Here is a 25,572-nt window from a genome sequence, read left to right as displayed (position 1 = left end):
ATTTTTGTTTAATGTATGTTTTATACTCAAATCCAATCTACAGACACACGTGTGAGCCACACCCTGTCCTTACTTTGGATATTTGATTTACGCACTTTGTTTTAGCGGAATAGTGCTAAATACCAGTCTTCAGTCAGTGCCTTTTATGCGTAATTCTGTCATGCCGACAAACCAGTCTCTGATAATCGTTGTTGCTGTTGTGTGTGAAAACAAGCGGCGAAAACCTACATGGAACAGCGTAGCTATAGGGGGGTTTTCAAAGAAGGCGGACTTAAAGCGACCCCCACAGTTGAGCTTCCGAGGGTTTTTCAATGCCGACCATTTCTTAAAGTGCATTTTGTAGGCGCTGACTTTAAGAGCGACGGTCAAAACGTGCGTAACGATAAACCACTCATATAGATATTAATACTCTCGCTGGGAAAAGCAGAAAACACGCAAGGAGAAAGAGATTGTGGCCATCCCATTTATTCCCACACCTCACTGGAATTAAATTGAAGGCTTCGTGAAAAGAACCTTTGGTAAGACTGAACAAATCGGAATTTAAGTTCACTTCTAGATATATTGCTGCTGTGTTTTTACATGATGCTTGTATTTAAGAGTTTTTAAAGAAAGGTTAAGCCTCTAAGTATTATTTTAAAAACAATGGTTATAGTATGACTTTTTTCCTCCAAACGAGACATTGGCTGTGTTGTAGCCCAGGAGGGAATGCTGGAGATGAACATTGTTACCAAGGATATATGATCTGATGGCACACAAAACTGCGGCATATGTCGTTGTCATCTTTGTGGGGATCAATAAAGACAGATAGTATGTTTGGCCCTCCTGCATTGAGCACCAAGTCCAGATGTCAGGACCATGTGCCTAAAGGAGTTAGTGACAGATTGTCCATCTATTGTCTCGGCTCTGGTGTTGCATTTTGAATCTTTCTGTAGTATACGTGTCGGTTCAGTCTGCAGGGCCGCCTTGCAACAGGTTAAACCAACAGCTGTATGAGGGGATACATGACCAAAGTGTGAATCCCAAGCATATATTACTTTGTTTGGTAAAAAGGGCTGCAGAACATTTGGACTTGTTTTTTTACAAGCATGCAGTTGTCGGTCGTAAACGATACATTGTCGATTGATTCATTACGACTTTTTGTTGGTATTTAAGTCATTAAAAACCCTTTACTGCAGCCTACACCATTTTTTGAAGGCGGTATCCAAGCCGCATGGCTCCGAGTAAAACGCAACGACTATTTCCTTTTCCTCCTACTACCAAAAACCATATCCGACCAATCAGTCATACATAATTGGACGCCTCAGAGTCTGCGTCAGAACACAATATATATATATCAGTAGCTTTAACAACCGGTAGCCGCCTTTTAAAGCATTTCGCCTTTGTTATTGTCAGCTAAATATACCCATGTGGAGGAAGAGCGCACTGTGTGGGAAGTTAAAGCTGCACATTATCACTCTTTGCTGACTGAGCCTATAACCCATGGGATATTGTGTTATAATGTGTGCCTGACAAGTTGACAACAATTCCTTACATTAAATATAACGTTTCCCCTCACGAATATTTGAGAGAATTCACTTGTGATTTCAATATTTTATGTTTTATGCTTATAATGAAGGTGTGGCAGGGATTTGAAACACCCTGATGTTTCTTGTTTCTTATGTTCAATGCCATCTAATCATTCAAATGTAACATACATGGCATATTTATACAATTAATCAACATCAAATGTATCAATTATTTTTGAACAGATTGAAATCTCACAAGCCTACCATATTGCATATTTTCTGTGAGCATTCACACATTTTCATGTATAACACTTTAAATATTTGGGTTTTGAACCTTTGTTTGGACAAAATACTAGTCCTTTTTAGGATTAGGCAATGTTTGACTATGTTTTCTTTGTAGAGACATTTTATTACAAAAAGATAATAATTTAATCAAGACAATTGATATAAAATATAATGATTGTTGGTTGGTTGTTGTTGGCATTTGGAAATGTGTGGGTGTGGAAATGTTTGTATTGCTGTGCAACAACTGTTAAGATGGTGTGAAACAAGACACTTAACCTCAAAGTGCTTGAATGCAGGTGATGAGTGGTCATCTAGGAAGAGCGTTAAATTAGGAAACATTTTTGAAAAACCAACTGTACTGAAATCATTTACCCAATTCTTGGATACAGAAAGTCTTCTGTCTGTGCATTCAAGGAGTGGTGAGGGGGTATGTGTTTGACTTTGGCCCCAATCTAAACACCAACACCCTATATAGTATATGGGTTTTCGTTTCGGGTTCATCACAGTGGAGAGTCAGTGGAGAGTCAGTGACCCCAGTGTGTGCTGTGATCAAAGAGGCTGAGAGTTTGAGGTGGAGCCAGCAGGTGCGTAGCATGTGGAGCCCGGAGTTTTATCCATTTTAGAAGCCGCCAGCTAGACCCCCTTGTCACACTGGCGAGAAACGTGAATATCTGCGTTAAAGTCAGAGTGTTAAGTGTCAGATACTCCAGAGGTTATTATTATCTTTGTCATGGGGCTCATAATCTGTGGGGCTGAACTTGACTATAGCATATGCTATTTATATGAAAGTCATTGGAGAGTCCTTTGTCAATGAATATAATCATCCAGTAATGATTAATGTTCCTTGCAGGCACTTCTCCGTGATCTCACAGATTGTCTTTTTAGAAATCTTGTTTTTCTTCATCATCGTATAGAAGATCAACCTGCCATTTTTTATCTGGTTTGTCTTGTGGCTTTCAGTCTGTTCAAAAAGTTTTTGTTTTGTGGTGTTCTGTAGCTCATGAAGAGTCATTGCCAAATAAATGCTGCCTAAAAAAAACCCACCACCATTGCTTTGATTGAAAACAAAAGTACTCAAGCCTTGACCTGGCGAAACCCAGATCAGTACAATATGCATACAAAAAAACACAAGTCACCTGTAACATTATCACCTGCTATAGCTGATTTGCATTTATTTGGAGTTGCGTTAATGTCCACCTTGCAAATAATAAGTTCATATTCACTTTCCTTGTCCCTAGACTGCCCACTGTTTGGCTTTTGCGCAGGTAGCACAGTGTGTTTATCAGGGCTTCCCTGAAAACAGCTGCTGTCTGACATCAAAAACAATTCTAGAGCAGCAAGAGTAAACCTAAACAGTGGCAGATGTTTTCAAACACAAAACTCTGTAAATGAACTTAAAGTGAAATTATTATCAACACTATAATCTGAACACAACTGAAAATTGGCTGTATTCTGACTCTGGCTTGGTGTACAGTTACTGCCTATTAGTGGTTCTAAAGTCACACTTTACCACGACTCCTGTGTGGTATGTTTATTTTGTAAATATGTAGTCCTAAAGAGGTTCACTGGAAAAATACAGAAATGCACATGCTGATAAGAACATTTCAGTCTAGAAGTTAACATGTGTTATCCTACTTTTAGTGGCTTATCAAAATAGGGATACTTTTTATAACGTCTGCAGTCTAAATATATAAATACAGTGGCATGTGCCCAAGTGGCCTGAATATCTACATGGAGTATAATTACCCTGAACCTACTGCTGCCAGCTGTAGGTTGCCAAGCTATTACTTAGAAAAGTTCCTGCAGCTTGTCATCATGTATGCATTGTTAATAGACATGTGCAGATTCCTTATGGTAACTTACAATGGGCTTCTTTTTCGTGAATAATACTGATACAAGCTAAGCTACATCACCTACCATTTACTTTACTTTCAAAAGGATCAAGATGATATTTGTACAGTTGCTGTTGTTACACTGCGTCTCACTTCATGCACACTGAAATGCATGTTGCTCAGTTTAAACACATGTGTTTAAACTTTATTTGGTGTTCCCATCATTCCCATCAGCCATAACATATCACCCTTCGTCTTCGTCTTTGAATCTACTGACACCAGCACATCATCTCATTATGAACCACAGCTGATTCCTCTTTACTTTATTGTGTACAGGGGACAGACAAAATACAAAAAGAATATATTTCAAAGTAATGCTGTCCAGTTAAATTACCATACAAAGTACCTACCATGGTTTACAAAGGGTCACTACATTAGATTGCACTACATTGAACATGTGTTTTTCTCTTTGTGTTATGTCCACCTCCTGTGTTCTACAGGATGTGTCAGTCGTCGCCTTCATACATGCATCAGTAGTGCTCATAGTTTCCTGATTTTGACCTAATGACCCAGTGGACCACCACTCACTTTATGAAGTCATGCAGCAAAGAGTTCTGGACCCCCAACGGCTGTTAAATCTGAGTAATTCCATTTACAATGGGTTTTAACACAAAAGTCACATTTACACATTGACATTTGCTATGCACTTGCTTCTGTTGGATTAATTAAATGCACATTTAGGGGTCTACCTGCCACCACTCTGCATGTGCTACCTGGAATAACATTAGTCGCTTTGGATAAAAGCGTCTAACAAGTAACACGTCATTAGCAGGCTTGTTGATGCCGCTCTGCAAATCATCATTTAGATGAAAGCTTATCTTGATATTCTCAGATAAACCTTTAAGTAAACACTTATTATGTTTCCAACTTGTAAACCGCATATTAAAACATATTCATGAATGTTAGGTTGCTGTAATGCTCCAGTTATTGTATAACTGTTGAAGTTATACAATAACTGTTTTCTATGGTACGGTTACTGTACTGAGTTGTCAATCAGATTTATTAGGAAAATAATATGCATGTAAGGATAATTCAATGTAATATCCTTCCTAACATATGCAGATATACATTCCCAGAGATGATAGCAAATATATATATATATATATATATATATACATTTAAAGAATCCCTTTGTACAGACTACAGTGGCAGAAAATAAATCAGGGGAAAAAAGTAGTTCATGAGAAATGGAGCAATCTGTTAAACCTGCTTTTCCACAGAATAAAACACGTGATGCAGGTGCTGGCAGATTATGGCAGGACATGAGCATGTGTCCCCAGCAGGCACGTGGCTGAGATGAGCTGGTGCTGCCAGACACGGCTGGCTGGACCTCGTGCCCGTTCCTGATACCCCACCACATGGGCCTCTCCTCATCTACATGTGCACTGCTCCCCTCTTACCCTGGCCCCACCCTGATTCATTTCCAACTCGTACGAGAAGAGATAGGAAATCAAGTGAAAACATTTTTAGATACACATTATCTCACAATAAACAGAAAATGTTTACATGTAATCATTATTAACCCTCCCATCTTGTCAAACATTTCAAATGTAACCTGAGTCCAATAACTCCTCCTGGTGCTCAATAGAAGAGGATATATTGCACTATGCATATCTTTCTCTCATAGACCATCATACTACTTCAATTATTCATTTGAAACATCAATATTTGCATCAAGCTCTTTCTTGGTTTTCTTGTTGATGTGATGATAATGACATTTTACAACCAGAATATTCTTCAGATGACCCAAACAGCTTAGAAGATCAGCAAACCGTATAGCTAGTTTCAGTATAGCCAGCAGCACAACAATCACTATGTTAAACACATCTGTCAAGTCTTTAACAAGCTGCCTTATCTCACCTTTAGACATGGCTAAACGGTACAGCCTATACGCTAGTGAAGATTACACAGCACTAATAGTACCAGCGCTGTACGGTTTTTAAATATCAAATTGACCTGAGGTTACCTGATCTCAGGCTTGGTCGGTATACAGACGTTGCTTCAGAGTTTCTGTCCTTTTGTTTTAATGCAGCTGCTTTTCTGTGACTTCCTGTTGTTGCACCTTGACTTTACCTGAGAAATGCAACAGATTGATGTGGTCTCAAAGGTCTTTATTACACTTCTTAAAAACCTAGAAAAACGGCTGGAAATGATTTATTTTATGGCTGGGTGATTTCCCTAATTGTTTCCATTGAAAAACACTCCCCGGGTTATGCTAGCAATTACTTGGATTGACTTTATTGGAAGTACCAGTTAAGCATTGTTTCCTTTTCTCCATATAATAGGTACCAAAGGACATATCTCCTCTAGACAACTTTGTATATGATTATTTTATTATTGTGTTTTGTGCTGTACTGTGTAATCCCTGTTTCGCTTGGATACACAGAAGGCTTTCTCTCAGCTCACAGCATTTATATTGAAATAAAACAATCATATTTACTTAGTCTGACTGAGAGCAGAACATAAATTAGTCAAATGGAAACCTTTGCAAAGGAAAAGTATTCAATGTCCCCTGCCTTGACAAATCTAAGGTACTTGTCATTGGCTTGTAAAATTCAGGATATTGAAGTATAAAAACCTAAATGCACTTTTTTGTTTTATCACATACTGTAATAAATATCTCATTCTTGAACTTTACCTTCACCACTAAAGATAGAAAGTGTGTAGCACTCTCAGATATAGCGCAGTATTCAGTACAAAGTACCTCCTTTTGTAGTATAAATGTAAGTGGCTCCAGGCTCATCTGCTGTTCTTTTTGTTTTTCATGCACAAAAAAGCATATTGAATCCCTGGAAGCCACAATTGGAATTAATTTGACGGGAGAGTGGGAATATGTGTGATGCTTAAATCAGGTTGTGTATCACTGATGATGCAACACATTATGATGAATTTCATTTAAGAAATGAAGTTGCTCTTCACTTTCTTTTCCTCACAGTCCCTCTTGAAACGATGATAACCTAAGTTGGACATTGCAACAGAAAGTATTGACATGTCGGGCTTTTAAGGCTGTGTTACAGGATATGTTAACTTTGGGCAGATACAACTATTCACTAAATAAGGAAATGGAGGATCTCTGTGAGGTCACACGTTTTAGTTTTCAAGGTTTAAGTAAGATGGTTCTCGAAGTTGTGTTCCTTCCTAAGATTGTTTGTTAATGGACAGGCCACCATGTCTAATTATTGTGTTTAGTGTTGTTTATAGTGACTTTGTTTTATTGCTCTCAGCTTTCTTTTATAGCTGCAGTGACAGTGAATCAATGGCCCTCTTTAATTGTAGGGTGGGAATAGCAGTATCAGTGATCTTCTGGCTGAGAGATACTGTGAACACAACTGAGCTGCTGTACATTTGTCACAGAGTAAGCAGCAAACAACAACCTATTGTCTCTCAGAATTCTCACCGTAAAGAAGTGAAGAGGATTCATTTATGTCGCTGGAATCATGGGAGGCAATGACAAGTTAGTTCTTCATTAGTCATACGGCTGAAACTCCAGTTACTTTCATTATTTATTCATCTGACCATGATCTTTTCCAAATGAATTGTTTGTTTAAAAATCCAATTATATTTAGTTTAATAAGATATAAAACATAGAAAAGCAGGAATTATCCACAGTGTATTCAACAGAGTCCCTATCTTAACAGCTTCCAAGTGATTGATCGATTTACAATCTCCTTTCTCCTCAAACGGGTTTCAGAAAACCCCACGCTTACACATTAGAATACATATTTGAAATGTATAATTATAGTATCATGATAATAACTGTTTTAGAAACCACTTTCTCAGTCATTTAAAGCCTGTTGTGGAGAGTGATTAAGCATTTTGTTTGATCACATTGTGCTCAAATTCGTCATTAAAACCACTGTGTCCCTGTGTGGGATGTGAACACTAGTATTTCAAAGGCTTGTGACATTAGCTGCATAAAGGACAAGAGCAAACAAAAGTCCAAAAAACTCAAACAGACCTTGACCTTTGACCGTGTGTTCTGGACTTGTTTGCCTTGCTCAGTACAGAAGTTCTGCAAGCACAAGAAACTAGCCATACTTTCTAGCTTTTTTATCTCAGCCGGTGATCATTTACAGCGAAGTACCATTCATGTTGGGTTATGTATTGCAGAAGTTTTGCTGAACAAATTGAATTAGTGGGAAAATGAGGTCAGGTCTTGGGTGCTGGAAGTCACTGTGTCAACAGCAGAGCTGAGTCATTGCTACACTGATGTTGTACTGACAAATATTGCATATAAGGATTCATGACGCCTATCATTGATCTCAGAAATGTCCGTACATTATCACAGGAATGGCTGTTTTAGCTAATAGGCACACTGCTCTTTGAAAGTGAAAAGGTGTTGTACATAATTACAATTAAGCAAACAGAAATGAAGGCAATTACTGCAATGTGTAAAGCCCGAACACCTGAAACTAAAGGCCTACCTATACAAAGTGAATCATTCATTGTTCATCACATTTTTGTAAAAGATCTAGAAACATGTTTTCTTAAAAAAATTGTGAAATATAGACTACAGCTTGCAACCAACCCAGTCCCATCCACCTAACCCTAACCACTAAGGAGAGCAGAAATAAACAAAACAACTAATCTGTTTGAATTTGGCAGAAAATGTGCTTACATAGACCCCGCTGACCATAGTTAGAAACTGATGAAATTGTTTTCTGTGATATTGCCTCTTAAACAAGCGAACTCACTTACATGTACTGCTTGTGATTCATGTCCTTTTTCCTTCTTCCCCAGATATTCAAGTTATTGAGCGACCTACTTCATCATAAACATACAAGCCAAAAAATAATAAATTAATAACTTGGATGATGGAACCCGCTCAGTCAGAGATCTTATCCAACGGGAAAAGTCACGACCTTGGTGGGGAAATGGTTGTGCCAATGAAGATGATGCAAGAAGAGGATGTGTAAGTATCTTCCTCTCTTTCAAACACAGATCAATGGCTGCCCGTTTGTCACATACACACAGTTAATGGCATTATAACACAGCATGTGTGATGCACTTTTGACTGTAATACTTTCTGTATTGTTATTTTACCTGTGCGAAAACTAAATCCTGGATTATTTTACCTCAAACTAACTTAAAAAGAGACTATTCGATGTACATAACTTTGTCCCTGGGATGAAAGTTTCTAAGAATAACCTCGGAAAACTGATCTGAAGAGTGACATACAGTATGACTTACTTCCTGCATTATGTTCACTTTGTGAATTGCATGTTAACCTTGTTTTTTGCTTGCCTCATCGGTTGGATCCTTTAAAAGAAATGGCACTCAAACAGTCAGGTATGTATGTGGAGATTTGTGTGAATGGGTTTTTCAACTGCATATTTGTAACCATGCTTTTGATAATGCATAAAACCAAGAATTTCTTCATCAGATGTGTGCCTAGTATCCAAAGATAGATAGAGAGACCAATAATTAAAAGTGATACATTTGTGTCCTAGATTTGATAATCCTGATGGAGCGCTGGAGAATGAGGAGTTTTTGCCAAGTGGAGACGGGAAAAAAAATATACATTTCACAGATGTAAGTGAAGTTTACAGACATTGAACAACAGTAAGACTTGACATCAGGTTTTTTTCTTTTTTATATTGAATGCTCTTGTTTTTTTCACCCCTCAGTTTGAAGGAAAGACCTCTTTTGGCATGTCTGTCTTCAACCTGGGTAATGCTATTATGGGCAGTGGAATCTTGGGATTGGCATATGCCATGGCCAACACTGGCATACTTCTTTTCTTGTAAGTAAATAAAATAAATATCTATGTTAATTGGTGCCAAAGTATGAATTAAAAGCCATCCACTTCAAACTATCAAACAAATGTGAGGGATGACAATTAAGGAGTCGGTAGATAGGGCGGCGCGAATAAAAAGACGAGTGGTGCTGGTTACTTACAGGAGTGATTTAGTGTCTGTCATGACATTGTGAAACATATCATGTACCGTGATATGCCCTCCCCTACTTATACCCTTTTCCTCAGGCTTCATACACACCCCAGAAAAGGCTACAGCCCAGAATAACCTTTGTCAAAGGCATCTGGATTTCTCATTTTCAGAATGCTGCTGTCAGAGCATGACCTGGGATGTCTTGGTCATATAGTATACCATATGATATGTAAGACGCTTTGGATAAAAGCGTCTAACAAATGACATGTAATGTAATGTAATATAGTCTGTGTTTGTGTAGCTGATGAGAGTGAGTCGAACTAGTATTGAAAATATGAGGTCAGTTCAATGCTAGAGCTTTGAAAGAGTAGCTCCTCCAATGATGGATGCTGCAGGTAATTTCAGGTAATAGAATCCCTGTAGGTATTTGGGTCAGCGGTATTCCAACTAAATAAGCTCAGGGACTGGTTTTATGTAAGTGAATCATTGTTATGTAGCATAATGTTCCGGAGGTATTACAGTTGCTATTAGTTGATGTATACATTACTTACACATACTATTGGCTGTGTCGCAAATCACCCAATGTTATCCATTAGCTCATTACAACAGATCACAATAAAACTCAAACACATTTACAGACTTTTGGACGGTGTTATGCAGGTATATTTCTATGGGATTACAGGCAAGTGGATGTTTTAGGGGAATAGGCCAGAGGCATTCAAAACAATCTTAATTCATGGAAAGCAAACAGAATAGCTTTTCAAGTTTTTGTAATATTTTCCCGTATAGTCACTTGTGTGTTTGATGGTGTTGCGTGTTTAAATGTCTCTGTCATACACACGTATGTTCTAAAGGTTTGGTACTCTTTTGGACTGCCTACTTTATTCGTAAGAGAACCCTTCATCCATCGGACATACAAATAGACATTCTCATTCCTCGTCAGTATATTTCCAATGAGACACAGAAATAGAGCAATCAAGAAGGATCAGTAGCAAGAGGAGAATATTTCAAAGAACACATCGCACTACACGGTATATTTTCTAAAGCATATCTATAAAACCAATGCCCGTTTGTGAGTTTAGTCGAACTTGAGTTGCTTCTGACTTCAGAAAGGTTGGACCGTTTACAGAGCCGTTGCTATGCTTGAGGTGATGGTGAAATATGAGGGCTCGACCCTCATCCCTCTGCCTATACAGACAAGGGCCATTGGAATATGTTCACTACAGTTGTGACACAAGATACAAACACTTTATAGAAATACTGGGAAAGGTCTGAAAAAGCAGATAGATATGGGATCAACCTCTGACCCTTGCTGACCTGAGACCCCTGTGCTGTCTTGACTCTTCAGGAGGAACACTCTATATCTTTGTGGTAATAGGGTTTTGTATACGACTCTCGTTTCTGTACTTTGTCACAGGTTCCTTCTGACTGCAGTAGCAGCTTTGTCATCTTACTCCATTCATCTGCTGCTCAAATCCTCAGGCATTGTGGGTAAGCCTTGGGTGTTGTCTCTGCTTTTATTTTACATATTATTGTGTTGAGTTGTGTTATCAGAAATATATGTATATATACATAATTGTACATGACATGTATCCAACTTTATGCAACCAGAATAATTCAAAATGACATAGATATCTGATTAATGGTTCCTGACTATTAATCAAGCAAATTATTCCCAAAAAAAAATCAAGAAAGGACTCAAAACGTAATCGGACTAGATTGTATACTATTGCAGTCAATTTGCTTATTCCAGTTGTACAATCAAATACAATTATTACAATTGTTTACATCTCCTACGGATTTGTATTTAAAAAAAATGTAGTTCCCAGTTTACTGAACTTCTTTAATGAATTCGATTTATTATAACAAGGCTAATTAAAAAATAAGTGCATTCTATGATCTGGTGTGTCCATGTTTTCTTGTTTTAAAAAAATATGAAAACTATGAAATGTACAAATGGTTTTAATCCAACATTCACAAATAACTTTTTGTTGTTGTTGTATTTTATTGTGTTGCTCAAAGGCACTTATCAGCCAACATAACTGAGTAAATACTAATGTAATTGCAATCTGTTCACAGGAATTCGAGCTTATGAACTACTTGGATACAGGGCCTTTGGCACTCCTGGAAAAATGGCTGCTGGTATAGCAATCACTCTGCAGAATATTGGAGGTAAAGTGCTTTAAAATGACTGATATGATGAACCAATAAGAACAAGCTAAATCATTCTTTGGTAAAGGTGGAATTTAAAATAAATGTAGCTCTAAAACCTTTTGAACGTATTAAAAAATATGCTGAGTTGAATTTGATGATAATATACCACCACTCTTCCAAATTGTAGAAGATAACCTCCGCTATGTTGCTTCATCACACATATATGACCTTGGTTTCCTCAGTAGTAGCTACCACTGACAGTTACACACAAATGATGTGACGTGGCTTTGCCGATGTCTATTTGCTCAGGAAGCACATAGGCATGCTGGGTCAAATGTTCACCTTTTGTGTCTTTTCTGTTATAGCTATGTCCAGCTACCTGTACATTGTGAAATCGGAGTTACCGCTGGTAATCCAAACTTTCCTGAAGGCAGATCCCGAATCTCAGTGAGTATGATCACTTTAGTGCTGCTAGTGAAAGGCGCGTGATACCTGCCAGCTGTCCAGGCAGTGTGTGCCAGGTCAAGGGGCCTGGCACACACTGTGGACAGAGAATATATCCAGTTTGCACCATTTATTGATTCGGTCAGCTTTGGGGTGTGATGAAAATGGCTCCCTGTAATTGGCTAAACTGCAGGGGGCCCATGCTTGGGTACAATCTGTCAGTTATGTCTACACACAACCTAAACCCTCAGTGCTGTCAGCTTGTGAAGGCAAGCAGTGTTTACGTCAGAGCCATGCCACAGACACAGACACTTTGAATAAGGCCCGGAAAACTGAAGTGGATTCTAGCTGCCTGTTCAAATCTAAAAACAAACCATGTTCTCAGAAGGGATTGCAGCTACATTAGCAGTCACTCTTTAAAAATCTCAGGCCTGAAAAATCAAAATAAACTTCAGAAATATCTGACAGCAACCCATCTCACCACACTTGTGTTTAACCTGTTGCAGCTAAACATTCAATTCAATGCACAATATATCCTTTACAGTAGACATGCATATACTCAATTGTCCAACTATCATTGGGTGAAGTGTTTTTTCTTTATTCCCTTTTAGAAAGCTCTTTCATAACCATTCTGAATGGCACACCATTGGCCTTTATCATGCATTCATTTTGGAGCAAGATACACTTATATCTGTTTGTGTGAATTCAATCAATCAATCAATCAATGTTTATTTATATAGCCCAATATCACAAATGTTACATTTGTCTCAGTGGACTTCACAGTTTGTACAGAATATCAGTATGAAAATACGACACCCTCTGTCCTTAGACCCTCACATCGTACAAGGAAAAACTTCCGGAGGAAACCCACAGTTTAAAGGGAACATGGGAGAAACCTCAGGGAGAGCAACAGAGGAGGGATCCCTCTCCCAGGACGGACAGACGTGCAATAGATGCCGTGTGTAAATCAAAGAGACAATACATTTTACAGCGTAGGTAGACCAAATGTTTGGAAAGACCAAATGTTTGGAAAGACCAAATGTTTGGAAATGCATGTGTCTATAATAATAAGATGAATCCACGAGGATGTCAACAATCCTGTGGGAGCCATCAGGGAAGTATGATGAGAGTCAGGCAGGACCACAGCAATAGGTTCAGCCACGACTCGAAGTCCAGGACTCAGATCCAGAACTCAGGATAGAGGATCCAGGACACAGGACCACAGCAACAGGATCAGCCTAGACTCAGGATCCCGGCGTAGATATAGACACAAAAAAGAGATTTGGGGGAAGCTGGGTTAATCGGAACATGAGAGTACACAGGTACAGACAGACAGAAGGAAGAAGTAAGGTCCCCCCCCCCCGACAGTCTAAGCCTATAGCAGCTAAACTAACGTGTCTACGTACATGCACTCCCTTAGGATAGGTTGAGGGAATAGGGTAGCAAGTAAGAAGTAAGAAACAGAGGTGGAGAGGCACACACAGGGAGAGAGGTCCCCACTGGAACCTTAATTGGAATTGGTGAGAGGTAAGGAGTAGGTCTGTGACTACGTTCCACACTCCTCGGCCGGAATAAGCCTCTCTGCAACCTGTTACCCTCTAATAGAACCTCAAGAGGTCAGAGAGGGGAAAGGTTGTGGATAAAGTTTTAAATATAAGATCTAAGTTTTTAGGATTTAAGTGAAAGAGTAAGAACTAAAATGTATAGGTGAAGAGGCACAACGTGTCTACGTCAATGCACTCTTATTAGATTATTTTATTTTATCACTATAAGCTTTATCAAAAAGGAAGGTCTTAAGCGTACTCTTAAAAACGGATAGGGTGTCTGCCGCCCGAACACAAACTGGAAGCTGATTCCACAAATGTGGAGCTTGATAAGAAAAGGCTCTGGCTCCCATTGTACTTTTAGAGACTCTAGGAACAACCAACAACCATGCATTCTTGGAACGCAGTGCCCTAGTAGGACAGTAGGGTATAATGAGTTCTTTAAGGTAAGATGGCGCCTGCCCATTAAGGGCTTTGTAGGCGAGAAGAAGAATGTTACATTCTATCCTATGTTCTATAGGGAGCCAGTGCAAGGCAGCCAAAACTGGAGTAATGTGGTCACTTTTCCTAACTCTGGTTAGTCCACGAGCTGCAGAATTTTGAATCAGCTGAAGCGACTTGACTGATTTCTTGGTACACCCTGATAATAAGGATTTACAATAATCCAGCCTTGAAGTAACAAATGCATGGGCTAGTTTCTTTGCATCGTTTTGAGGCAAGATATGCCTGATTTTTGCAATGTTGCGTAGATGAAAGAAGGCCGTCCTTGAGATTGATTTTATGTGGGCGTTAAAAGATCAATCCTGATCAAATATAACACCAAGGTTCCTTACAGTCTCACTTGAGGCCAAATTAATACCATCCATAATTAGTATATCTTTAGATAATTTGTTTCGTAGATTCTTTGCGCCGAGTACAATAACTTTAGTTGTAGCCGTGTTTAACATCAAAAAGTTTAAGGTCATCCACGTTTTTAGGTCCTTAAGCCAGTATTGAATTTTATTTAGGTGATTGGTTTCATCAGGCTTGATGGATAAATATAGTTGAGTATCATCCGCATAACAATGGAAATTTACAGAATGATTCCTTATAATATTGCCTAGCGGAAGCATATATAATGTGAACAAAATAGGTCCAAGCACTGAGCCCTGTGGCACTCCATGGCTAACTTTGGTTTGCATGGAAGATTCATCATTGACACGTACAAACTGAGACCGTTCAGATAGATAGGACCTAAACCAGCCTAAAGCAGTTCCCTTTATGCCAACTATGTGATCTAGTCTTTGCAATAGGATATCATGGTCGATAGTATCAAATGCAGCACTGAGATCGAGTAAAACAAGAATAGAGACAAGGCCCTTGTCTGAGGCTATTAGAAGGTCATTTGTGACTTTAACCAGAGCTGTCTCTGTGGTATGATGTGTTTTAAAGCCAGACTGAAAATCTTCAAATAAATCATTGTTTTTTAAGTAATTCATTTCAGGGCTCAAATGCTGATTGACACATTAAGTATTACCACTGTCAATGTCTGTGGGTCAAACACACACACACACACACACACACACACACACACACACACACACACACACACACACACACACACACACACACACACACACACACACACACGCACGCACGCGCGCACGCACGCACGCACGCGCACACACACACACACACACACACACACACACACATTGCATTTAGCTGACGCTTTTATCCAAAGCGACTTACAATAAGTGCGTTCGACCAACAAAATACAAACTTGAAGAAACACACACCCAAATGACAGCAGCAGGTGGTGTAACATGGTTGCAAAATACTGAGGCCGAGCATAAGGACATGTCAGATGAGGGCCAGCACTCGGCACACTGTTTATTTCCACTGGGCATACCTCTTGCAGTACATATCTGTGGCGTCAGAAGAACAGGCTGGAATGAGGAGCGGGTGGCAGGGGGGCGGGGCTGTCGGTTGCATGGTCACACAAGGAGAAGGTCAGATATTTGGAAGTAGCAGGAATTCACACAGGGCTGTTGTCTTGTTCAGACTAGGCTCTATAAAGAAAATCCAAAATAATTCAAAAGATAATTCAAACACTACTAGGCCTTCCCTAACCAAATAGCTTACTTATGAGGCCAAAGTATTGCAAACACATGCTTAAATGCAGAACTTGCAATTTTCCGTTGAAGACTTGTAATTTGACCTGGACTGGTCCTCAATGACTCGAAATCCAATACAGTTAAACTTGGCTTGGATTGGTCTTGTTTGACTGGGGTCTTGACCTTCCCGTTCGCAGCTCTGGGTTCACAGCAGCTACATTTCATCTCACATGCAAAAGCTTATTTAGCCATTTTATATGACAAGCAGGCTACATTTCTAAAGAGAGCATGACCTGTGGTTCCTGTGACTTCCCCTGCTTTCAAGGGAGTCCACCTCACGCAAGAATGTGCACATGAATGGGCAGAGAATCCAGAACTTCACTCAACCATATCAAAACAACTGAGAAAAAACTACCTTACTTATTGGAACAGAAACTCACACACAAAAACATCACCTTATCACCTAAAAAGAGAGAACACTGTGGCAAATCTCGCAGTACGGTGCATATATCCCCGTATGCTGTATGTATGGCAGACAGCTGATCTGACTGGTTGTGTTTCATCAGAAGGTTAAGAATAACAGGATTAAGAGCTTTAACAGGAGCTATAGTCAACACAGGTGGTTCTATATGCAAGGATTTAGGAGACAATGGCCCTTGATGGTTTCTATAAGCTTCCTGTTGCTAGGGCTCATCTCAGTTCTACAGCTACTGATGTTTTAGATGTTCTTTCACTGCTAACTGCTACCAATTATACCAAGATTAAGTATATTATATTAACAGGTCGCCCACCTCAATGACTGACATCTTTTCACATGACTATAAACATACCATTTGTTCATAATAAATAAATAGTTTTATTAAAAGTTTTTGCATACAACACAAGGTCACAGCAATAGTATGGCAAAGAACGTCATACAGCCCTACTGTAGCACTAATGTGTGGGCTTTACAATGCCTATGTTTTATGAAGGGTATTCACAGGAAAACGTTTGTATATTGGGAGGAAGTGCGCACACCCACATATAGCAAACAATGATATATATATATAGGATTAAAGGCGAAGCGGGGCTAAGATTGGATATGTCATTCCATCCCCACAAGTTTTTTAGACTTGATCCCAAAACTGTTGCTATGCCTTTGTAATGGGCTGGCCCCGGCTTATATAGCTGACTTAATCCAGCGATACACCCCAGCCAGAGCTCTAAGGTCTGCCGACCAAATGCTGCTGGTAGTGCCGAAAACCAGGCTAAAAACTAGAGGGCACCGAGCCTTCGCAGCAGCTGGTCCCAGGCTCTGGAACACTCTGCCCTTACCTGTGAGGTCGGCCCAGACACTAGGGGCTTTTAAATCCTCTCTAAAAACACACTTTTTCTCTCTGGCCTTTTAAAAGTGAGCAGAGCATGACATTTTTCATTTTGTATTTTAACTGTGTCTGCCTTTATATTTGTTGTTTTTAACTTAAATGCTACAAATTGCAATATGTTCCGTATATTTTTTATTCATGTACAGCACTTTGGCGCGACCGAAAGTTGTTTTAAAATGTGCTTTATAAATAAACTTGATTTGATTTGATTTGATTTGTAATGCCTTAAAGGTGGAAATGTAGTCGCGCTGTTTGTTAGATATAGCGGTATAAGATTTTCAATATTGTGAAGAATATCATTTGGTATGAAAAATAATAAAGTAATTATCCTTATTTGTGTGTGGGGCACGAAAGTATTTGAATTGGTGCTGGATTATTACAAAAATATTATCATACGTGTATTATTAACATGAAATAAATATATAATTTTCTTTACATTGGTACAGTGTTTCAGTACTGCGCAAACTGGGCGTCTAATGTACTGATGCTCCACTGTATCTTTATTTTCTGCAACCATGAAAGGTTGCATACAATCTTCAATTACATGTATTCCAGCACTTCTGTTGAGAGCAACATATCAGACACATTTTCTATGATGTCGGGGCCAACAATGTTCCCAGCAGGTTGCTGTCCGTCTGGCAAATGCAACGCGTCAACCATTTATCCCTTGACAACCAATTGTTGCTCTCAGACCATTTAATTGTATCTACATATATAAACATATTTCTTACCGTCTAAAACTTTTTTCCACTGTATTTGTGTCACTGTCTCTCTGTTAGCTGCATCTCTGTGCCAATATTTGAAATATTGAGCCCATCAAAGTAAACAATATTTCTCTCCAAACAGTCTGTGGTACTTGAATGGAAACTACTTGGTCGTGATGGTCTCTGCCAGTATCATCTTGCCCCTGGCTCTGATGAAACAGCTTGGTGAGTAACGAGCACATTGGGACCTCTGCTCCCCAGACTAAGACATTTCTCATCAGATTGCACACACACTGCAATAGACTAATATTCCTTGGTAGTAAATACTAATAGATAAATAGTTGTGGGTCTTAAGCTACTGTATGGAAGTCCAGGTCTGCCAAAGAAAAAGCTAAAAAAGCTAGGCATTACATTTTAATTGCTCATGGTAAGTCGTCATGATCAGACAGTAGTTCAACATTATCAGATGCAAAAACTGCCAGGCTCATTCATTTTGATTTAGCTTAGTTTTTACGACACATCATTTATCTTTTTGCAGTTGAAATCGGCTTCTAGTTTTTTGTTCCTGAGCCGTAGTTTCTGCCTCCTGGGGTTAACAGACTATTAGTAAATGATGTCCTTGAACTTTTCTGCCTCTCTCTCTGTATTCACTCAGGCCTTTATGTGAATTCTGTCAACAAGTTTAGACCCTTACGCTTAAGTAACTTAATTTGAAGTATTTTAGCTCTTTTCAAAGCATTTTATCTCCGATACCTGTTGTACGTTTGCAAAATATCAATTTTTTATACATGGGTATAACACTTGTTTATTAGGATTATGTTTTATTTAGACAAAGAGCCAACTTATATAATGATATTTTGATGGAGCTGTGTTACCTTAAAGTCAAGCAATTAGTGTGTGTCTTTATCCCCCGCTGGCAGTGGAAACAGCAGGTGCCCAATTAGACATCATTTTCCCTGAGTTGATCCCATCCTCAATCTGAGTTACTCATTAATACATGAAACAAACATGCTCTTTGGGTCTCACAGTGATGTATAGAACAGTGGGAAGCCTTCAGACTGTAAGCTTTGTGAAGTTCATGTGTAACTAAATCAGTTTGCAATACAACACATGAAGGCCAAATGGATCAGGAGCTGTGACATTAATGCCCTTTTATCTTCATGTGCAGGTTACCTCGGCTATACCAGTGGATTTTCCCTCAGCTGTATGGTGTTTTTTCTTTCTGCGGTAAGTCGGTCCAGCTCACATTGTAGCACCTCATCACAGTAACTCTTCACAAGGAGGCGTATTTGTTCTGGCATGTCATCTTGGCACTCATGTTTCTCACTTTCCCACCCTCATCCCTTTCCCACCCTCTTCTCCATTTTCAGTGGTATGTGGCTATCTTTGATAAGGCGAATAAACAAGCCTCTTAATATGCATCATAGGTTGACCGTAAAAAGTACTTTAATCACACTTATTTGGTGGCTGACCTTGACATATCCTTTCACGCACCTTGTCTTTGAGACTCTCTCTTTCCTTCTTTCGCATCCCTCTGCAGGTTATCTATAAGAAGTTTCAGATTCCCTGCCCATTTGAAGAGTTCTCAGCCAACAGTACTGCTGAGCACCTCAGCTTGAATGTCTCAAGTCACGGCCACGAGTACAACAACGGTCTGGTTCACGAGGACGACTGCACTCCACGCTTGTTCAAAATCAACTCACAGGTAGGAAGCCGAGGTGTAGACAGTCTGCTTATCTGGATTGTTTTTGAACATTAAGTCCACGAATGTCAATGTCTGCAGAGTTCCCACAGTTATTTTGGTATGTTTTGTTGCTCTGCTAATCACATGTTAATGTGTTCTTCACAGACGGCATACACAATCCCCATCCTGGCTTTCGCCTTTGTTTGCCACCCTGAGGTCCTCCCCATCTACACCGAGCTCCGCAAGTGAGTCTCCCTTCTGTAACCTGTCAATATTATAATAATATGTCATTGCATTTACACTTTCAACTTTCTGATTTCAGTCCAACGCAGAAGAGGATGCAGAAGCTTTCCAACATCTCAATCTTAGTCATGTACACCATGTATTTTCTGGCAGCTCTCTTTGGTTACCTGACCTTTTTGGGTGAGCAACTTTTATTCTTTCTCTTAATTACATTAGAAACATTTAAATGTTATGTAAGTATCAGTAAGTATAGTTATATCTTACTGTCAAAAGATACACAGTAAAGCAAAAGGAGAGCTGAATTCGCTTATAGAGAGAGATGCTTTTTGTGAAAACTTCAAAGTGACTTTGTGATCAAATCCCTACATGATCAAAAATCTCTAGCACTACATTCAAGCCTTGTGGTGACTGGTGAGTAACATGGATAGTATGCCTTATAGAAAAAAAGAAGAAGTTTATTTTGTGCTTACAAATATATAACAAAAGGAATGTACCTATAAACAAACTGTAACCAAGTTCCCTGGGAGGGTACACTAAAGAATCAACAGACAATACAAACATTTTATTTATAATCAACACCATATCATACAAACAATTTTTCGAACAAATCTCGAAGCACCCATCATATATTATTACCAACACAATAATCCAAGACAACTTTAAAATTACATTCATTACATTTGAAAAACATAGATCAGTAGTGTTTGCTCCAGTCTGGCCAATTCTATAATTGTGTCTGAATTGGGGATCTACAGGGTCTGACATTTGATGAAAAAACGATTTACTTACCCTAATTGCAAAATGTGTCCATCCATCCATCTTCTCCCGCTTATCCGTGGTCGGGTCGTGGGGGTAGCAGTTCCAGCAGAGAGCCCCAAACTTTCATTTTTGCAAAATGTGTATTGTGGAAAAATACGGTGGCAGCAGTTTTGTATTTGTAACCACTCAAATAATGCGAATGAGTAGAAAGCTTTAGCCTGCATTGTTCTTCTCTTCCTAGTTCCTACTCATAGAGCCTTAGCTCCCTCTTGTGGTGACAATGTGATGAATTCTCTTAACATGAGAGAAGTTGACTAACAAGCTTTCTACCTTTTTTTCTATTATTTCAATAGGCAACGTGGAACCTGAACTGCTGCACACTTACAGCCGGATTGATCCTTACGACACTCTGATCCTGTGTGTGAGAGTGGCCGTCCTCACAGCTGTGACGCTGACCGTCCCCATCGTGTTGTTCCCTGTACGTTTGTTGATGATTTCTTCCCTGCGATGCTTAATGCATATGATATTGTAGTGTTTTGTCCTCATTGAGTCCTCTACCTGTCTCTCTGCAGGTACGTAGAGCCATCCAGCATATGTTGTTCCCCACTAAGTCTTTCAACTGGCTGCGTCATATTGGCATTGCTATGGTTCTGCTTACCCTGATCAACATGCTGGTGATATTTGCTCCCAACATCCTAAGCATCTTCAGCATCATTGGTGAGTACAGATCCGACCATAGATCTGAAACTGTATCAAAAGTAGCAAAGTAGTGTGATGGGCATTAATCAATTAATTAAAAACTGTACTGCAGAAGGCCCTTCTGGGGATTTCTATGTTATTAGCTCCTCCACTTAATGTTAAGATTTATATATAGGAGGACTGTCCAAGAAACAACCTCACCATTTATTGAGGGTATAATTAAGGAACCTCTCAGAGAGCAATGGGAAAGACACATTTGAAAGAGATTAAATAAAGATAAAATAAAATAACAACAAAGACAGTATTTTTTGCGTAATCCTTCTGACAAACAGACACAAACTAAAACTGAACATTAGAGAAATAACTGCATTGCAAATAGCATTAATCTCTCCTAACGGTCTTACTTATTCATCCACTAGTTTCGACAATAGTTGATATTCTACATAAATGATGTGATCATGGGTTACTTAGTCTGTCCCTGTTTACAGACTGAGCCCTCTTGTTTGACACGGCAGTGTTTGTTGTGTTTCAAGCTTTCAAGTTCCTGACAAACAAAGTACATAAAAGCAAAACTAAAACACTTGCCCAGCTCATGTTTGGTCACAGGCGACCTGATGACCTGAGTCAATATTATTGTCACTCAGTGTCTTCATGTTTTACAGGTTAGAAGTCAAAGTTGAAAACAATTATGTCAAAGGACTGCAAAGGGCAATGTGAAAGCCACTGGTTCTGCTTTGATAAACATGTGCATGCAGATGATACAATATATGGATCTGTTTTGTAAATTGTTAGGGTTCACAATTTCAGTTAATATCTGTTATTTTTTGCTTAACAGCTGAAAAAGTATGTAAACTGTCAGATTATGATCACATCAGGCATCTTATCATTCCAATTCAAAAAATAAATATCCTTAAATGTGAGGTTAGTCTAGACAAATGTTTGTAATCTGTCCTGATATGTTCATGATTGAAATAAAAATGTTTTCAACCTTAGAGATGTACTTTGGCTAACTGTTACCACTGTCAGAACGTTTCTGTTGCAAGTTACATAGCCTACTACATGACAGTAAACATAATGTCAAAAATAGACTGCACCTTTAAAAACGTCATTAGAAAACTGAAAAGGATTAGATTTACAGTACATAGGCTATGTTTCATCTTCTTGTCGGTGCAGTGCTGTATGCTCTGTGCCTAACCAGCCCTTTCTCTCTGTCTCCTTACAGGTGCCACGTCGGCTCCATGCCTCATTTTCATCTTCCCTGCTGTCTTTTACATCCGCATCGTTCCCAAAGAAGATGAACCCATGAATTCTGTTCCTAAAATACTGGTGAGGCCTTGAAGTCATTCTCTCTTTATTGATTCGTTAAGCTAATTTGGTGATTATCCTGTGTGATATAGGCTTTCTTCTTGATAATCACTGTCTGTGCTCCTTTTCTACCTCTCAGGCTGCCTGTTTTGCTGCTTTGGGGGTCATCTTCATGGTTATGAGTCTGAGCTTCATCATCATCGACTGGAGCACAGGGGGCGGTCTCGCTGCTGGAGGCCACTAGATGCTGCCTTAGTGTGTGAGCTCCAGACAGGGGGAAACATAACTGGTCAATGTAAAGGGAGCTCTGTCACCTTAGTGGAAACACACTAACAGTGTGTTGGTTGGAATCACACTGCTCAAGTTAAATTAACTTTTTGACTCTAACTTAACACATATCTGAACAAAATCCTTGCTTAATGATGTTGTATAATTCAGTTTAGTGCAATTGTGATGCACATTTTTATAAATAATCAGGACTATACAGGGTATATTTTTATTACCATCTGTTATTGCGACTTTAATTTCCTCTTTATTTACACACAAACAACTGCAGCTGGTACTGTATAGAAAAAGAAGGAATGCTTGTCTGTAAGGTTGAAGACAGGAAGGCTTCAGAACATGCATGAGAAATAACTATACACAGATATTCATTATTTTCATTGCGACGCACAAAAATACAATAGAATCAGATGATCTCATCCTGAACCAGCTGTACTCTTATATGCACTTTTATAATCACTATAAAACAAAAGTGCTTTAAGGCTTTAGAGTGCAGTGACACTTCATCATATGATCTGTTGAGTTGTTACATACTGTGTCACACAAAGCTCTTGTTCCAGATCAACTCCCTTCAGAAACCCTGGTGCCTTTTAGCATTTGGAACAGCACACAAACACAGAGCAACAACAGGAGTATATATTTATTTAGCTACTATATCTTTGTTTTTTAATTTCAAATAGACTATATTTAACTACTGTATATGATAAATACAATAATCCAAATATATCACAATATAGTTTTTTTTGTTTGAGCTTACAGTATATAAATGGAAATATTTTAAATGTTTGATAAAATGCTTGCTCTGAGGGTTATACCTCCTTCATAGAACTTTTAACACACATGCCGAACTTTGACCTTAAATATAAACTCAGTACAGCTACAGCTAGTTTTAACCTAACAGTTCATTACCCCCTTAACATGGTTGTTCCCCCTTTACAAGTCTCATTCAGTTTTTATAAATTCACAAACCAAACTTTATACCATATTAAATGATGATATAAGATCTTAATATGTACCTTCAGGTTTAAACAATTCGTTGAACTTAAATGACACATCTAGTCAAAATCCAAATGTTAAATGAAAGGAATAATTGGGGATATTTCCTTATTTACTTTCTTCGAGAGTTGCAGAGATGGGAAAATTAAAACCACTCTTACATATGTGTGCAGCAGATGCATACAACCAGGAGATGGTAACAAGGGGGGGAAACAGCCTGGCTCTGTCCTGGGGTCAAAAGCCTGGCAGCACCTCTAAAGCTCACTATCAAAGACTTAAAATCCGGGAGTCACTTACCTCTAGTGAAACATCCAGTAATGCAGAGCAGGTTTTTGACTAAGGACAGCAAGTATAAAGCAATGCACATATCAAATAACGTATTCAAATTAAACACACCACTAAGGGTTATTTAGGGTCATATTTTTTTAAAGTAATTTAGGTTAACCAACCAAGCTAAATGGGTCTTTAACAATTCCTGGCCACACAAAATGGATTTGTAAAGATGAACCCACTGGTGGGGACTGCAGAATTTTTATTAATTTGAAGATATATTATGCTTCTGTGATTCCTTCGTAACTTTGTTGCCTTACTGGTTTTTAGTATATTAATCTGCTTCACGCTTGTTGACTGTTTTAGACTTGCGGTTAATGTTTCGCGTGTTGAATAAGTCCAGTCCGTCCTGTAGTTGGTTTGGTGAACACAGGGATGTTATTCTGACACTGTCATGTATTGTGATTCTGTACATTGGCATCTTTAAAGTGAAGTGTATTGAGGTGAAATCCTGTGGTCTAGTTGGTAAATTGTTATATTAGTATCTATGAAGCCCTTTTTAAACGTTTTACATGAAACAATGTTTAGTTGTTTAATTGTTTGGATGTGGGATGGATACTTTAGGTGAATTTTGCTTCTCACAATATAACTACAACTTGCATATAAATTCACTTTTTACAGATTACAGGAGATTTCGTTTTACATAGAAACCACAAATGTGTTTAATAACAGCAGAAAGGTTTAAGCCTAAGAAAAATTAAAATGTGCTGCTCTTTCCCCAAAGATCTTATATTTTATCACAATTCTAAGGCTTCAGAAAAGTCCTATGCAAGTCATCACTTCTTTCATTATATTTATGAATATCATATTTGCAGTTTTCTTTTTTACAGATAAATTATTTACCACAGCCGAGGAAATATTGCACACACCAAAACTCCGTCCCTTGTTTTTTCACAAGTGTTTGCTGTGGTTGTTGTGGGGTTATTGAAGGTTTAGTTTTTGTCACGTTGAGTGAATTTGTTCTTCACTTTTAGTGATCATGCCAAAATAACAACTGACTACCTACTGCATTGAAATGCCTTTAACTTTCAAACAGATATCACTGTTTCAATACCACACGCAGTATTTCAAATATGCATTCTTCATTAACCAAAAACAACAACAATGTGACATTTTATTATAGCTGTTGTTTCAGACATATATTTTTGGAAATGACACTATGATAAATGATAATTAGATATATGAATTTTGGTGAATAAAATGCGGCTTTTTATATAAATAATGTATATAAATGTAAACCTTTTATATCATGATGCATATTTACAGTATCTTGTGTAAATAGCAGGGACTCGCTTTAGTTTGGCAATAAAATAATTGTAGATGTTTTTACATGCCTCTGTTGTCATCATTTCCCCTTCACTAAAACCAATATTTGTTTTAGCAGCACACATTATAGGG

At 38.6% G+C, this 25,572-nt stretch overlaps 1 protein-coding gene across 2 annotated transcripts; it reads left to right on the top strand.

The window, feature by feature from the left end:
• Window positions 1-280: 280 nt before the first annotated feature.
• LOC117447103 (sodium-coupled neutral amino acid transporter 3-like) lies at window positions 281-24,210 on the top strand. 2 transcript variants are annotated; one of them, XM_034083708.2, is made up of 17 exons: window positions 282-518; window positions 8,423-8,594; window positions 8,951-8,971; window positions 9,133-9,214; window positions 9,310-9,425; window positions 10,988-11,061; window positions 11,650-11,742; window positions 12,090-12,171; window positions 18,019-18,101; window positions 19,045-19,103; window positions 19,417-19,581; window positions 19,726-19,805; window positions 19,883-19,983; window positions 20,916-21,040; window positions 21,135-21,279; window positions 22,484-22,587; window positions 22,706-24,210. In XM_034083708.2, exons 2-17 carry the CDS (start codon window positions 8,494-8,496, stop codon window positions 22,808-22,810), a joined length of 1,536 nt encoding a protein of 511 aa, XP_033939599.1. In that variant the 5' UTR covers window positions 282-518; window positions 8,423-8,493; the 3' UTR covers window positions 22,811-24,210. The 2 variants fall into 2 exon arrangements, with proteins under 2 accessions (XP_033939600.1, XP_033939599.1); XM_034083709.2 differs by lacking the exon at window positions 8,951-8,971 and having other exon boundaries at window positions 281-518.
• The last annotated feature ends 1,362 nt before the right edge of the window (window positions 24,211-25,572 follow it).

Source organism: Pseudochaenichthys georgianus, chromosome 5 (assembly GCF_902827115.2).
Source record: "Pseudochaenichthys georgianus chromosome 5, fPseGeo1.2, whole genome shotgun sequence".
Classification (NCBI taxonomy): Eukaryota; Metazoa; Chordata; class Actinopteri; order Perciformes; family Channichthyidae; genus Pseudochaenichthys; species Pseudochaenichthys georgianus.
Note: the sequence above shows the minus strand (reverse complement) of the source record. Positions and strands in the feature narration are given on the sequence as shown.

Bases quoted from the DNA above. Each gene is read 5' to 3' on its own strand.
- LOC117447103 (XM_034083708.2), top strand. From the start codon at position 8,494: ATGATGGAACCCGCTCAGTCAGAGATCTTATCCAACGGGAAAAGTCAC. The intron at 8,972-9,132 runs GTATGTATGTGG...TTTGTGTCCTAG, and splicing joins AATGGCACTCAAACAGTCAG to ATTTGATAATCCTGATGGAG. The intron at 9,426-10,987 runs GTAAGTAAATAA...ACTTTGTCACAG, and splicing joins ACTGGCATACTTCTTTTCTT to GTTCCTTCTGACTGCAGTAG.